Raw genomic sequence first — 14,661 nt, forward strand, 5'->3', positions numbered from 1 at the left:
CAACTCTCAAACACACCTGGAACTCTTCAGACACAGTTTGGGCAAATGGTTGTATGAGTGACTAAGTCAGCACTAAAATTACAGGAGGTTTGAGTAGTTTACTAAAGGTGGATTTTCTTCAACACAGACAGCACAAACTAGCACGGCTGCAGCAAGAGGGGTCCCAAACCCTTAACGTTTACAGCAAGTGGATGGCTCTGGGGCCAGGACCTTACATTTTCTGCATTATCAATCTGCTAATGGGGCGTTTTGGCATCATGACATCATATATCTTACAGTTTGTTTCCCTCAGTGTTGCAGGTTGCATGGAGACAAGCATGACATTTTTAAATAATCTCTCTGTCTTACCTCATAGTTTAAAAAATAGTATGAGGAAGAGCTTTTAATGTGGGATTTGTAACCATCTTTGTTTCGTAGAAAGTTTGCCTGTCTTTGTGCGTGCTGCGTGGGAGTCGCTCTCTTTTGGACCTCCCTCCTCCGCCTGAAACGAAGCCATGCCCAGATAAATCACTCCCACAGACTGGTAACCTGCACACTGGGGCCGCAGACTGATTGGAGACTGCACACTGCACACTGATCTGGGAGGTTGGAGCGCGGCGGAGGAAAATAAGAGCTGCATTGAATCCGACTTCTCCGTCTCTGGTGACATACTCTTTTGCTCAAGGAGCACCTGTACCCACATTCTGCAACAGCCGAGAGGGTCGCATTAAACAGTAATATGTCCGGCAGCACCATAGCCAGGGTGCTGGTTGCGCTCTGTATCGGGAGCGTGGTGAACTGCATGCCCAAAGTGAGACACAGGAGTCGGCGACAACCGCAGCAGCATCAGGTCTCCTCCGTCTCTCAGGGTAAGGTTTTTTTTTGCCAGCTTATGAATCACAAGAAGGATTTTGTGTGGCAGTAAATGTTTAGTTTACTGAGAGCCACCAGAGGCCACTTTACTTCAGTTTTAGGGTAAATGATGAAATTACCGTTAACATGCCACATAGTCTCTCGGGTGTATGTGAATCTGTTTGAGCGTCTTTGCAATGGAAACGATTGGGGCCCCATAGATTAGGTAATGCTTTTTGTATTGGATCTATAACAACAACAATCAGCGTTTTTAGTTGCTGATTTCTGATTTTGGAGTCCCAACAATTTTTCGGATCTCCTCACCTCATCTGCATGCGAGTACCAATAATTAAAGCTTCACATAGAGAGGGAGAGGAAAGAAATGAAAACTCTTGGCTTCAGTTTTAAGGTTGTAAAAAGAAGAGATGTTCATTGCATGTGAAGTCATGAGATGTGAACAAAGAACATGCCTGCTGGGGGAGAGGAACAGTAAAGGTGCATTTAATTCTCCACTCTGTGCAACTGATTTATTACTCAGCCCTGGGGGCCTTTGAAGCCAACTTAACACATCTAGGGTCAGTTTCACAGACATGGGTGGAGCCTTGTCCCTACAATAAACTGTTTATTCCAATGTAGGCTTTTTATACTAGTAGATATATCTAGAAAGAAAAGTTTTTGTCTTACCAGAGAATACTGGTCTGTGTGTTTTGTAGTTATGGTTAGGGTATAGTCACTTTACAGTGTGGCTTCATTTGTCTTTCCACGTTGAAAAAGGACATGGTAAGCAGGTACAGTGTTTGTGGATGTGTGAGGGATGGGTGGAGTGTGTTTTTTTTCTCTTGCTCACATTTTCCCTATGTGTTTAGCACAGGAGCAAAGGGAGGGGGGTGCAGTTTATTTGACCTCCTGCTGCCTGATTCTAGCTCCAAAGTCTCATCAGCTGAAATTTTCTGTCTTTTTTTAGATGGTTGTATAGAGAGTGGCCAGTTCTACGGGATTAATGACCAGTGGGAGAGGCCATATTTGGGCAGTACTCTGGTCTGTACCTGCCATGGAGTCGCTGGCATCAAGTGTAAAAGCAAACCTGAAGGTAAAGTGTGTGTGTGCTGGTCTTTTAAACAGTGTCCAGAAAGCCACATCTCATGCATCTTTTCACTCATCCTTTAGTAAAACACAAATCACATATTTTCTACTGTTTCCTCCCTGTAGCAGAGGAAAGGTGCTACGATAAGATCAACCAGCAGTTCTACACAGTGGGAGAAACCTATGAGAGACCCAAGGATGGCATGATCTGGGACTGTACCTGTATTGGATCGGGGAGGGGCAAGATCAGCTGCACCATTGCCAGTAAGTTTGTGTTTTTGTGTGTTTACTAAGATTGCCTGTTCTACACGGGGCTACGCCGCTGCCATTAACCATCCTAACCCCAGACCACACGTCCTAGCTCATGTAATTCTGTGTATATCCTGCTCTGCCAGACTGATGCCAGTAAACTGGTTAATCTCCATATTCTCCACAGCTGATTAGCAACTGGTGCTGTGCAGCTGTTAGCAGTTTAGCCGGGTGGTTAGATAATGGGAGAAATGTCTGAGTGTGTGTTTCTATTTTTCTTTCCTTCTGCTCTCTGTCTGTGCAAACACACACATATGCAATCTCTTTCTAAAATCAAACCTTTTGTCCTTCTTTGTATCCAGACCGCTGCCATGAGGGTGGGGCTTCATATAAGATAGGTGACACTTGGAGGAGACCCCATGAGACAGGAGGCTACATGTTGGAGTGTGTCTGTCTGGGTAATGGCAAGGGAGAATGGACCTGCAAACCTGTCGGTGAGTCACTCAGACAGCCACTGACTAACAGACGGCTGTGTTTATCTAGTGGGATTATTCATACTCTGGTGTTTCACAGCCAGTTAATGAATAAACTTGTGTTTTAGGGAAGTTTTGTATTAAGCATTTTGTACAAAAGGTTTGATTATTGAAAAAATAAGGTTTCAGTTATGAAGTAGCTTATGAGTCTCTGTTTCCTTCAGCTGAGCGTTGCTATGACAACTCAGCGGGAACATCCTATGTTGTCGGGGAGACATGGGAGAAGCCATACCAGGGATGGATGGTGGTGGACTGCACCTGTCTGGGAGAGGGAAGTGGACGCATCACATGCACGTCCAGAAGTAAGAAACCATTTATTTCTATCACTGTGCTAAAGCTATGTATAAAAGATCTGCATCACATTAAAAAATCCGACTTCCAATGAGTTAGTTTGAAGGGTCCATGTGATTTCTGTCACTCATTTGTTCAGGATCTCTATTTTTGTATATCCTCTATCCACACCACTTGTTCAACAGCAGACGGGGAAAACTTCACAAGCAGGAAAATTAAATTAAAGCCGGAAATCAAATTAATCACTGCTGTTTTCGAACAAGTCAGCTCAGTTCTCATCAAATGCTGCACTCTCCAGCCTTCCTGGCAGAGCCAAAGGCAAAGTGTATCTTGTGATTTGTTGCAGGATTTTAACAGGCTGTGGAGGAAATGTGGACCAGTTGTGTTTCCAATTCGGGACCATTTCTTGCATCCTTAATGAGCCTGACTGATGTAATGGATGCAAATGAATGTTATTTCCTGACGACTTGTCACATGCAAGACTTCAGGGTGGCCTTAGACGTTTTTGTGGTGGAGGTTATCAATAAATTGTTGTCATGCATGTGTTCAGAAAGTTATCAACAAAGTCTCAAGACACTAACATGAAAACAGCTGGTGGCCAGGAGGAATTCCTTCTCCACTGATTCGCTGCGGCCACACTGCAGTCTCACAGTTTCCATCTATTTCTAGTTAATTCCTCTCATTCACTTCTCCCCCAGATCGCTGTAACGACCAGGATACTCTGACCTCCTACCGTATTGGAGATACCTGGACCAAGTCAGATGTCCACGGCCACTTGCTCCAGTGTCTGTGCACAGGAAACGGCAGAGGGGAATGGAAGTGTGAGCGACATGCTTCACTTCACACCACTGGCCTGGGTGAGAAATGATAATGTCAATTTTTTTCTTCCCTCCTGCTCTCTGTGTGGAGAGAAGAATGTATACCAGAGACAGATGCTGTGAGGAGGGAGAGATAAGAAGTGTCCAAGTGTTGAAGTGAGAAAGACGTGTCTTGTAACTCATGACCATGACCTCATGAGAGTGAGACGTGGAGTAGGGGGAATGAAGAGGGAGGAATGAAACATGGGAAAGGAAGAGGGAGAATTGTGCTTGAAGTGGTTTGAAGTGATTATTGGGTGTGAGACAGAAACATATGCTCATCGTGACTCAGGGACAGTAAAAAACGCTCTCTTTTTCTATGTGGCACATGATGCAAACCTCTTTACATTGAAATTAAAGCCAGACGTTCATTACATCGGTACATTTGACAGTGTAACACATAGGCTACCTGTACTCCAGTAACAGTTGCATGTTCAGAGATGTTTATTCTTGTTTTTAATTAATTTTTATGGTTTAGCTACATCACCTCAGTAGGCAGTTTTTATTATTGCTGCCCCTAACCCAGATCCAATGTTACATTCCAGGCACTGGGTCTCGTGTGATCACAAACATCCAGCCTGCAGTCTACCAGCCTGCCTCTGTGCCTGTGCTTCCTCAGGAGGGACCCTGTCGGTCAGATTCAGGACTTTCGTACTTCATCGGCCAGCGCTGGATGAAGAATCAGGGAACCAAGCAGATGATCTGTACCTGTCTTGGCAGTGGAATCAGCTGTGAACAGTGGGGTAAGAGAGTTGCCTTATGTCTTTACAACTTGTCAGCATTCATCAACAGTGGCCATAATTTTATGATAATTGTGTCAACTGGAATGCAACACCTGTGGAGTTGTATGATAAGGGACACAAACTGACACCTGAATGCAACCGAGCTGATAAGCTCCTGGAGATACATGTATGTTGACATTATGTTTCGTCATATTTACTGTATCTTTATGCGTTCCTGTCTCCACAGACGGACCAGCCCCAGTTTACGGTGGCAACTCTGGAGGTCAGCCCTGCGTGTTCCCCTTTGTCTACAAGGGGAAGACCTACCACTCTTGTATCTCTGATGGACGCAGCGATGGACAGCTCTGGTGTTCCACCTCCTCTGACTTTGACAAGGACCAGAAGTATTCTTTCTGTACAGAGAGGAACGGTAAGCAGGTGTTTCGATATATTAGCAAAGGAATTTTGAAATGAAATTGCGAAGTTAGTTAACAAGGGGTGAATGTATGCTTTGTATGAAAACCTTGATTTGGAAGACTGCTTGAAAATCTACTCAGCTGTAACGTTAGCTAATTAGCGTTACTCTGTGAAGCTTGTGGCTAATGTCTAGTTAATATACTCCGAACGTACTACTTGTTATCGTTTTGACATAACAAACTTTGTCTTTTCACTGTTTAGAAATACCAACAATAGTATGTCTTTCTCTAAAAGATAATGTTCTTAGCTACGTAAGCTAGCTAGTATCTAGCATGGAAAAAAGGCAGCTAGCTTAGTGTGGTAATGCTAGTGTGTGTAAATAAAAGTTTAAAAGGGAGATTTAGCAACTTCCCACTGTTAGCTAGCTGTCTTTTGAATACATTAAATAACTGTTTGAGGATTTTAAAAGCTCCAAATTGAGACCTAGGCCAACTGTGGGTCAGTGACTGCAGTTACTGTGCTAACTGACTCTGTGAACCTAACCTGCTCCCTTGCAGGCTTTCTCGAACAAACACTGAGTTTCTGTCTGTCTCCTCCCTCTGACAGAGCCAGACACGCTTCTTCTTTTCCTCATTGATTCAGTCTGTATCAAAACGCGTAACAAAGCGCATTCATTAGCTGAGTTTTACTGTATGTAACGGTCTAAATCCTGGTTGGATATCACTTTGTTACACAGGACGATCTATAGTTAGCCTGCTGCTTTTAAGCGCCGTCTTTGAACAGCAATATTTGCTCTCACATTAAAATATCACGCAGCATCAAGTCACCTCTAACCCCTGTACACAGATATCTGCATATGTATGCTTTATGATCGTCAGACGATAGCCAGTATGTCCTTCTACACAAGACAGCTGTCAGTTTGTTAGAGCACTTCTGCTAAGAAGTTTATTGCATATCATGTGTAATCTCAGTTTAAATCATAGCAATAAAATGATTTAAAAAGTCTAAGGTTTGAATTATAAAAAATCAGTAGGCCTAGGCATTAATAATTATCTCTACTGCTCATGATGTGATTGATTGCATTAATGGAACATAATCCCTATGATAATGGAGATTACATGTTAATATTCATGATGAGCAGGATGGTGGTGCAGCTGCAGGATAACACTGAGTTTTTCAAATAGGCTGCGTCTAGTCTGAATGGGGTTTAATAGAATTTCAGTGGCTGTTTTTAAATGTACATTCGTTAAAGTAGCTAAAATAAAGTCACTGAACACTGTTGGGCCAAAAAATTCAAATAGATGTCTAAAATTTTAAATCTGTATTTTAGCCTCTATACCTTTTCGAGATCAAATCTCTAAACACATTACAACTGGATCAAATTGTGAGCTTACTATCATGTCTTTGTGTCTGATATATTATTCAAAAGTTCAACTGTATTTCTCATCTTCAGCTGCTGGCCCCTGTGTTTTGTCCCTGTCAGAATAAAGCTGTACAGTATATTTAAAATATAATGTAGGATATTACCTTATGATGAATTAATGGATAACACAGAATAAAAAATTTTTGTGTTAAATTATCAACACTTTTCCCAGCACACTTCGCATATTCATGAGGTTCTGCCTCCAGTGCCTCAACAAGCAGCTGCATCACATCTGAAGCTTGTGGTTATGCATGGTATAAACCCATCTTGTTTATTGCTGTTATTGTTTTTTTCTTTTAACAGTGATTGTGGCAACACGAGGCGGTAATTCTAACGGAGCTCTGTGCCAGTTCCCCTACCTCTACAATGGCAGAAACTACACTGATTGTACTGCAGATGGACGAAGAGATGGCATGAAGTGGTGTGGCACCACAACAGACTATGATGGAGAACAGCGTTTCGGGTTCTGTCCCATGGCTGGTAAGTCTCTCTGTGTGTTTGCGTGCGTGGGTGGGTGTGTGTGTGTGATGGAGAGAGAGGAAATGAAGAGGAGAGACTGCAAAATGCTGGAGCTGGAGTTGTTGGTGTTGTTTTAAGTTGTGTTGTACTGAAAGCACTTTTAGGCCAGACTAAACTACCGTAGCGTTCCTGGACAGTGAGACACCTGAGATCATGTGACGACCAAATGTCACTGTTTCATTTTCTAAGTCCAGACTGTAGCCTGAGACAGATCTTTCAAGATCTATTCACTCAAGTGTGTATGAAACGGTAGATTCTTAAAGGTTAAAAGGGCCAACTTGTTATGGCAGGATGGCCAAAATAAAGCGGTTGTAAATCAGCAGCTTGCTAGCCATGGGGGCCACTAATGTGATTAACACAGCCAATTGCAATGTCCCACCCAGTCTTAAATAAAATGTCCCCACCCAGTCTGAATCAATGAGTTAACATAGCCTTTGTATTGAGAGCACTCTTTGACGGTGAAAAGATTTGATGTTTAATTTACATAAAAAGCTATTATCAGTGTGATGAAAAAGGAGTTAGGGCTGATGGCGCAGACAAAATCTCATTTACAGTTGTTACACCTTTCAATTATAATGTTGCCAAAATCACACTGAAGCCAGTGCCTTGAAAGGAATGTGTTGTTGTGTTGTATAGGTGTCAATTAGGTCTCCATGGGTAACAAAAGAGGCTGAAGCCAGTGAAACACCGGGGGTCACTGACACTACACTAACGTCTGTGAAGGAGTAATGAAATGGTAATAATGGCACTAACATGCCATCAAGATGAGAGTAAAACTATAAAAACCCAGAGGAATTATGTAGAGATCAGAGGTAATGCATTTTGATGTCCAAATAAGCTTAATAGTCTTATTTACAAAAACACATAATTATAGTGGGTATTGCCAGAACACAGCTAAGTGGTCACAACAAAAGTGAACTTGCTGTGAATGTCCTTAAAGAAGGATCTAAGCTTGCTAAAGCCTTTTTTAAACATAATTGTAGAGGAACTCTGAGGTTTATTGTAGGCATTGTTTGAATTTAGTGTGTGCATGATGTGAGTGCAGTCAGATGTGGTGACACCTGTAAAACAATATCCACAAATAGGAAGGAAGGGTAGCTCTGATACATACACACAAAGAATCCCTCTAACTACTTTCTAAATCAAAGTAGAATTTGGTAGACTTCAAAGTAGACAGATAGAAGATGGAGTTGTCTATTTGGCAGCAGACTGTAAAATGTGGATGGTACACAGTGGAAACATCTACAGGACTTATCTGAGATAAAGTAGTCTTTGAATTCGAAGAAAAATGGAGCACCGGATTTATTTTATCTCATAAGCACTTATCTTTTGTAGGTTTTTTGTAGCGTGACAAGACAGATAGACGATCCTTTTAAGAAGTTCAGAAATGTATAACTTGTTTAACTCTGCTTTGAAATCAAAGGATTCTGCTGTGTGTAGGAGTTTGGAGTTGGCACATACACGTGAAGACAGCCCATAGGATAGTAGTTGTGGTTTTTCCTGATGATTTTAACAAGTACATAGCAAGTGATTGGGTAATGGATTGTAGTAAATTTTACGTTTTCCTTTCAACACTATAATTTTCTTCAGAATTCCTTTACATACTTCACCTACCCACCTACTAGCCGACACCCTGTTGTTAACAACACCCTGTCAAGATTTAAAGAGTGAACAAAAAGAGCGTTCATGCCCTTTAGCCAGTGTCATAGCAGGTTGTCTGTGTTTAACTCAGTCCAGCAGTCAAAGCAGCAGGGGGGCTTTGATATTGACATTAATGACTTCACGGGGATTGTCAAAACAAACATGGTACTTGAAATGTTAATGGCGGCGTTTAAAGAGCAGTAATAGTCTGGAGCCCCTTCTCCACCTGTGGCAGTCCTGCGGGAAGATGCCAGATAGGCTTATTTGGTGTCTGCGATTTGTTCGTCTGATGGTAGGGCAGCAGTCTCCAGCTATGAGCCCACATCCAGGGTCCGCCTATATCAGTCCCTGTTCTGTTTTGCCTGGAGGAAAATGTTGTGGCTCTCCCTGGGCTGATGGCTGCAATGTCCAAACAGCCAGTTAAGTTATAAGTTAGCTCTTTCAGAGTCATTAAACCAGTGGTTCAATTACCGTAGAAAAGCAGTGAGTGTCCTTAAAACATGGCTAAGTCGATGCCAAATACATTGAGACTGGGTTACTGTAGATTACTCTTTTGTAACTGGAACAGATTAAAGCAGGTTTTAAGCCTTCCAATGTCTGGAGAACAGACTTACACTTTTAAAATGTGAAAAGCATCAGATCAACCTCCAGCTTTAGACAACTGGAAAGGATGGGATAAAAACACACCCAGACATGGCCTTCAATCATTTTAAACTTAAGCCATACCCAGCACAAGAGAATCACTGTACAGCAGTTGAATAGAAAATTTACTGTGAGACAGAAATCACATATGTTTTGCACACAGTGTTGGGCTGTAATCCTGTAACACATGAACAGCACATTGGATTGTATTCATTGACAAAGGCTTTGAGGAATTTATGCTTGAACTGTATTCATATTAAATTTATCACTAACCTTGTAATAATTATTATCATTTGTGTGCCTCAGCATAGTTTTTTATGATTACTAACAATATAAAATCACATGGCTTACATGTTGTCCACTAGCCCTTACTTATTCAAATGCCTAATGTTGCATTTCTGCTGCTCTACCCAATTTGACTCTCTCTTTATTGGTTTCCTATCAACAAAAGTTGTGAATAGTACCTGGTACTTTTTTTGGTTTGACCTTGGTTGAAGTTCCAAGCAAGCTGAGCTAATACTAGAGGCAGAGGTTAAAACACTTCAGTCTAATTATTGGTCAAAGAGAACTGTCATTTGTGCAACATGGCACCTTACACAAAAACCTGCCATTTTTACATAGCCAAGCTATCGTCAATAGCAGCAGCAAGTTTTCTATTCACTCGACCCAGATTTTTAAAAAAATGGCAGTGTGCAGAACTACACTATATGTTACGCCAAATGCTAGGCAATACACTAAGCTGTACACTGCCCCATACATTTGACAAAGTGTAGATGTTCTCTTTTGGGTTGCCGATGAAAAGGTTCAGCGAGTGTCGCGTTGAATATGTCATGGCAGTTTCATCAGGTGCCAGGGCATACTATCCACAGTCAAAAGCATTTTCAAAAAAAGGACCAGGTACCACAAGGGAGTTGAGTTGAGTTGGTCAAGCCAAACCATGCAGTGGAAATAAAGCATTTGTTAGCTCGAGCCCCAGGCCTGGCGCCTGCATATCTTAAACCAGCGCCCAGGTACTTGACTATTCTATACCATGTCCTGAAAATCTTCAGCCCCTGTGCATCTGCCCCAAGCCACAGCCTTCGTGCATAGCCACCAAGTCCGAATGATCTGTATTCCCAGGAAAAAGATGGTCTGGCTCTGGTCCATATTCTGCTTGGCATAGAAAAGTCCGGGCTGGGCTCCAAGACAGCAGACCTGCCCTTTATCTCCACCTTCCTACCCTATATGGAGAGTTTACAGATATGTACACGGCTTGCATAGCAGCTTTGTCTGCCTCTCTAGCTTTACAAGTCTTACAGTCTGCAACTGACTCATCTGTTTCAACGGTAAATGCCAGTATTTCCCACCATTGTTCAGTCAAGTTCTTTTTTGTAAGCTATGCTGCTATATTCCTTCCTGTAATTTGGATACGGGTCAAAACTTATAAAAGAGGTTTGAATCTGCACTGAAAGAACCATTAATGTGAAGAACTCTTTTCAACAGTAAAATGCTTTAAACATTTTCAAAAAACCAGACTTGCAGTGAAGAAACATGGTACTATATAAACAGAAGCACTTTCTTTTCCTTGCACACACAAACACACTCACGTATACACACACATTCAGGTCTCTGCCTATCCTACCCACCTTCACATACTTTCTATCTTTCCTGATTAAAAACTACTCACTCTTTTGATTACCGGAAAACATATGGTGAACACCCAGAGTCATTCATACACACAAGGACACGAACCAGCTGTTTCTGGCTTTCAGTCCAGGAAAATCTTCTTCTTTTTATGGACACAGGTGTTCTGTGGTGGTTGTATCCTCTGTGGCCTTGTGTAGTAATTGTAGGGTACAATCTGTGATCTCCAAGGGGGATCATTCATCATAGTGTGTTTGTATCTGTTTTTATCTGGTTGCCAGTTTGCACTGCTTGTGTTACTAACAACTCTGTGTGGTGTGTTTATATGTATTTGGTTGCCTGCCTGATTATTTTGTTTATAGATGTGTATGAGTTTGCTCCACTTTTCTGCATCAGGGTGAATCAGATCCAAACATATTAGTTTCTGCTTTTGTAACTGGTTTTGTCCTGTGTGTTCTAGCCCATGAAGAAGTGTGCACGGCCAGTGAAGGGGTGATGTACCGCGTGGGAGACCAGTGGGACAAACGGCACGATGTTCTGGGTCACATGATGAGATGTACCTGCGTTGGCAATGGCAGAGGAGAATGGAGTTGTGTTGCCTACTCCCAGCTTAAAGGTGTGTGTGTTCCCGTGTTGAAGAAAAGGTGATTGAGAGTTGCTGTTGTAGGAGTGTTTGTGTCACCGTGTGTGGGGTAATAATTAGAGTAAAATTAGAACCCTCTGAGTGAAGAGGTGAAAGGTCAGGTGTAATATCATCACTCACCTGGCAAGAGGTTAAAAAATGAGCCTGCACACCTGCACTTAATGAGGCTTCAGTTGCACCTGCAACACCCCCAGTCCACCCCTCAAAGAACACACACAAGCACAGACAGACAGACGCTGTTCAGAGGAGCAACTGTGCAAAAGTGACATATCAAGACAAGAAGTTTAGTTTTGCATTTTCTCCTCCATGTCGTCATGTTTTTACATATCTGTGTTTGTGTGTTGCAGATCAGTGTATTGTGGATGGTCTGACCTATGAGGTGAACCAAACCTTCACCAAGCAACACGACGAGGGCTACACCATGAACTGCACCTGCTTTGGACAGGGACGTGGTCGCTGGAAGTGTGATGCCATTGGTGAGTTTACCATGTTACAAGTTTAATTTTTTTGTAAATTATTTGATGATTCTATATATTTATTTGTCACTTCCACACATCGATTTTCAGTGCTTGTTAAAAATGTTAATAATTCATGACATGTAAAGAATGATGTTTGAGGGAAGCAGCATGGTCCCCGTTACATGACCTGGTTTTATGTGACTCTGCCCTCAGATCAGTGCCAGGAGCCTGAGACGAGAGCCTTCTATCAGATCGGAGAGTCTTGGGATAAAGTCATCCAAGGAGTCTTGTACAAGTGCTATTGCTACGGCAATGGCATTGGAGAGCTCAGCTGCGAGCCCCAGCAGTCCTACCCTGGTAAGATATTAAATATACATTAGGGTTGGCAGTGCATTTATACTGTGTATACAGTAAGACGATATACATTTGTCACCCGTCAGAGCTTTTGCCATTCTGTGGAAGCTATGCCTTTGACATATCTGGTTGTAAAAGGCCTTACTTGTAGAGTTTCCACCCTGCTCAGAAAAATTAGCATGTTATTCTTATTATATTGACTAATGATGACAGAGGAGGGCCACACACAATGACAAGAGGCCACCTTATTTACAGAAGATTGGAAAGCAAATGTTTTCAGCCATTTGGCCTTCATCAGTGTTGCAAATCAGCTGTAGCACTGTGTTGTGGCACTGCTATCTATATTTTTTCTGTTAATTCAGAAAATGTACAGACTATACATATTGATATTGCAACAAGGATTTTATTCATATTGCATATCCCCCAATACGCGTGGAGAAAATGTCCTGTCTGTCTCTTACAATCTTGAGTTCTTGTTCTTGTTTTTCCCACCCACTCAGCTTTTTCAGAGAAAAAAGTCCCGTCCTTATCCTGTCCCTATGACTCCTGATCCTATTTCTGTTCCTGTTTATATTTTTTTTGTGTGGACTGCTGTATTGTGAGGTGGCACCTCTGCTTATCTAATTTTAGTGTTGGTAAGTTGTTAAAGCTTGGAGTTTTTAAACAGGAAAGCCAGGTTGATGGCGATGTGAATTCTGGTGTTGTACAGGATAAAGACTGGACACAATGTTCACAGTAGCTGTAAAATAGATTTTTAATCCTAAATAAGGATGTGTTCAGTAATATTTTGGGAAAATGAGCTAACTTTATAAAAAAAAACCTCCAACTCCTGCAGGGTGAAATTTGCGTGTAAGTCACCTCAAAAATTAGCCCCTTGACTTTGATGTCAAACAGACAGAGAAGGGAGGGGGTGTGATTTCCTCTTTAACACAAGCACCCCCAACTCTAAGCCTTTGTTCTTGCTAGCATGTGGTACATCCCCTGTGCTGTTGCCACAGCTGTACAAAACACCGCAGTGCATGTGTGTGTGTATACACCTCCCCTACAAACACACCTACCACAAGCACACCTTTAAAGCCTTTTGAACAACAGTTTTCAATTTTGTGGATTTTAGCAATCACTTTAAATTTAAACTCATGTCTTAGAGTTTAAGCCCTTAGCCACTATAATTTAGAATAAAGTCATGCTTCATTACACTATATTATACAGCCTTGATGGTTAAGTTAGCTCATTCCTGCTGACCTGAAACCAAGCTTGGCTAGACAACATCGCTCACAACTTTTTTACAGAAGAAGCTCTCTCACAGTTTTCAAGTTTTATCCTGTATATGTCTGTGTCCCTTCACATGCTTTGTTGTTTACTTGTTAGTATTCTGCCCTCTTTATTGTAACAACTGACAGTGTTCTGCAACTTGCTGTATGGCATCCCCCACTAAAACAACACGTAATGTTTCCATACTATTCTCGTTTCCCCTGATTTTTGGCAAATCAAGAACAATGGTAGTGGAAATAAAACTTGATATTCAACAAGTCTTTCGTAAAGGAACATTTGAGCTATTACTTGTTTGCTGTGTGTGTGAAGCAGGTTGACGGGAGATACAAAATGTAGGGCAGTATTCCTCCGTAAGTGGCTATAATAGCAACCAGCTGTGAACTTGCTGTGTGTGTGTGTGTGTGTGTGTGTGTGTGTGCTTAGGCATACAAAATACAGCATGCTAAGATTTAAGGGCAGCAGCAGGCAAATCTAGGCTCCAAGTCACTTGGCTCACTGCGTGAAACACCATAAAAGGTAAAAATGGAAAACCCAAGTGAGGGATTTTTTTAAGGGTTTTCACAAGTCTCAGATTTAGCACTACATTGATAACATCGTCTAAAATTATGTTGTTTTCTTTTCTGTGGTCTGCGTTAATCTCCCCTTGTCTGGAGTGTAATTTTAATCTTCAATCTTTCGGGGCATTTCTTATTGTTAGGATGGCTCTTAGCATTACTTCCCTTTACTGTGGTCCTTATCACCACCTTGCTGCGCATCGATCTTTATCAAGAATGAATGTTTTGTCTGCAAAATCAAGGGGGATGTGAGCATGTATGTATGTATGTATGTGTGTGTGTGCTTGTACATTTCACAGATGTGTGTATGTATTGCTGTGAGTAAGTGCATGTGCACATGCAGCATATCCACTGCAAGTGTGCATCCGTTTTCATTTGCGTCCCACATCTGATTCTATGTAACCCTTACCCTGGCCAGTGGCCTGTGGGTCTGTGGGTCTGTAATAGGCAGTAATTGGTCCCAGATTGTTTTTGAGGTTTGTGTATCTGCTAGCAACTTCTGGTTAACCGAGCCACTTGCTCAGAAACTTTGATTACAGGTCTGCTATT

General features: G+C 41.9%; 1 protein-coding gene across 3 annotated transcripts in view; it reads left to right on the forward strand.

The window, feature by feature from the left end:
• The first annotated feature begins 525 nt into the window (after nt 1-525).
• The window catches only part of fn1a (fibronectin 1a), a 34,259-nt gene continuing 20,123 nt past the window's right edge, over nt 526-14,661 (forward strand). For all 3 annotated transcript variants that reach the window (XM_033617474.2, XM_033617477.2, XM_078174378.1), the window contains exons 1-12: nt 526-848; nt 1,796-1,921; nt 2,041-2,178; nt 2,526-2,657; nt 2,861-2,998; nt 3,686-3,844; nt 4,390-4,587; nt 4,814-4,996; nt 6,710-6,886; nt 11,292-11,447; nt 11,822-11,950; nt 12,146-12,289. In XM_033617474.2, coding sequence (XP_033473365.2) covers nt 719-848; nt 1,796-1,921; nt 2,041-2,178; nt 2,526-2,657; nt 2,861-2,998; nt 3,686-3,844; nt 4,390-4,587; nt 4,814-4,996; nt 6,710-6,886; nt 11,292-11,447; nt 11,822-11,950; nt 12,146-12,289 — 1,810 coding nt within the window. In that variant the 5' untranslated portion in view covers nt 526-718. The remainder of the gene's footprint in view (nt 849-1,795; nt 1,922-2,040; nt 2,179-2,525; nt 2,658-2,860; nt 2,999-3,685; nt 3,845-4,389; nt 4,588-4,813; nt 4,997-6,709; nt 6,887-11,291; nt 11,448-11,821; nt 11,951-12,145; nt 12,290-14,661) is intronic.

The sequence above is a fragment of the Epinephelus lanceolatus genome, chromosome 14 (assembly GCF_041903045.1).
Source record: "Epinephelus lanceolatus isolate andai-2023 chromosome 14, ASM4190304v1, whole genome shotgun sequence".
In the NCBI taxonomy this organism is placed as follows: Eukaryota; Metazoa; Chordata; class Actinopteri; order Perciformes; family Serranidae; genus Epinephelus; species Epinephelus lanceolatus.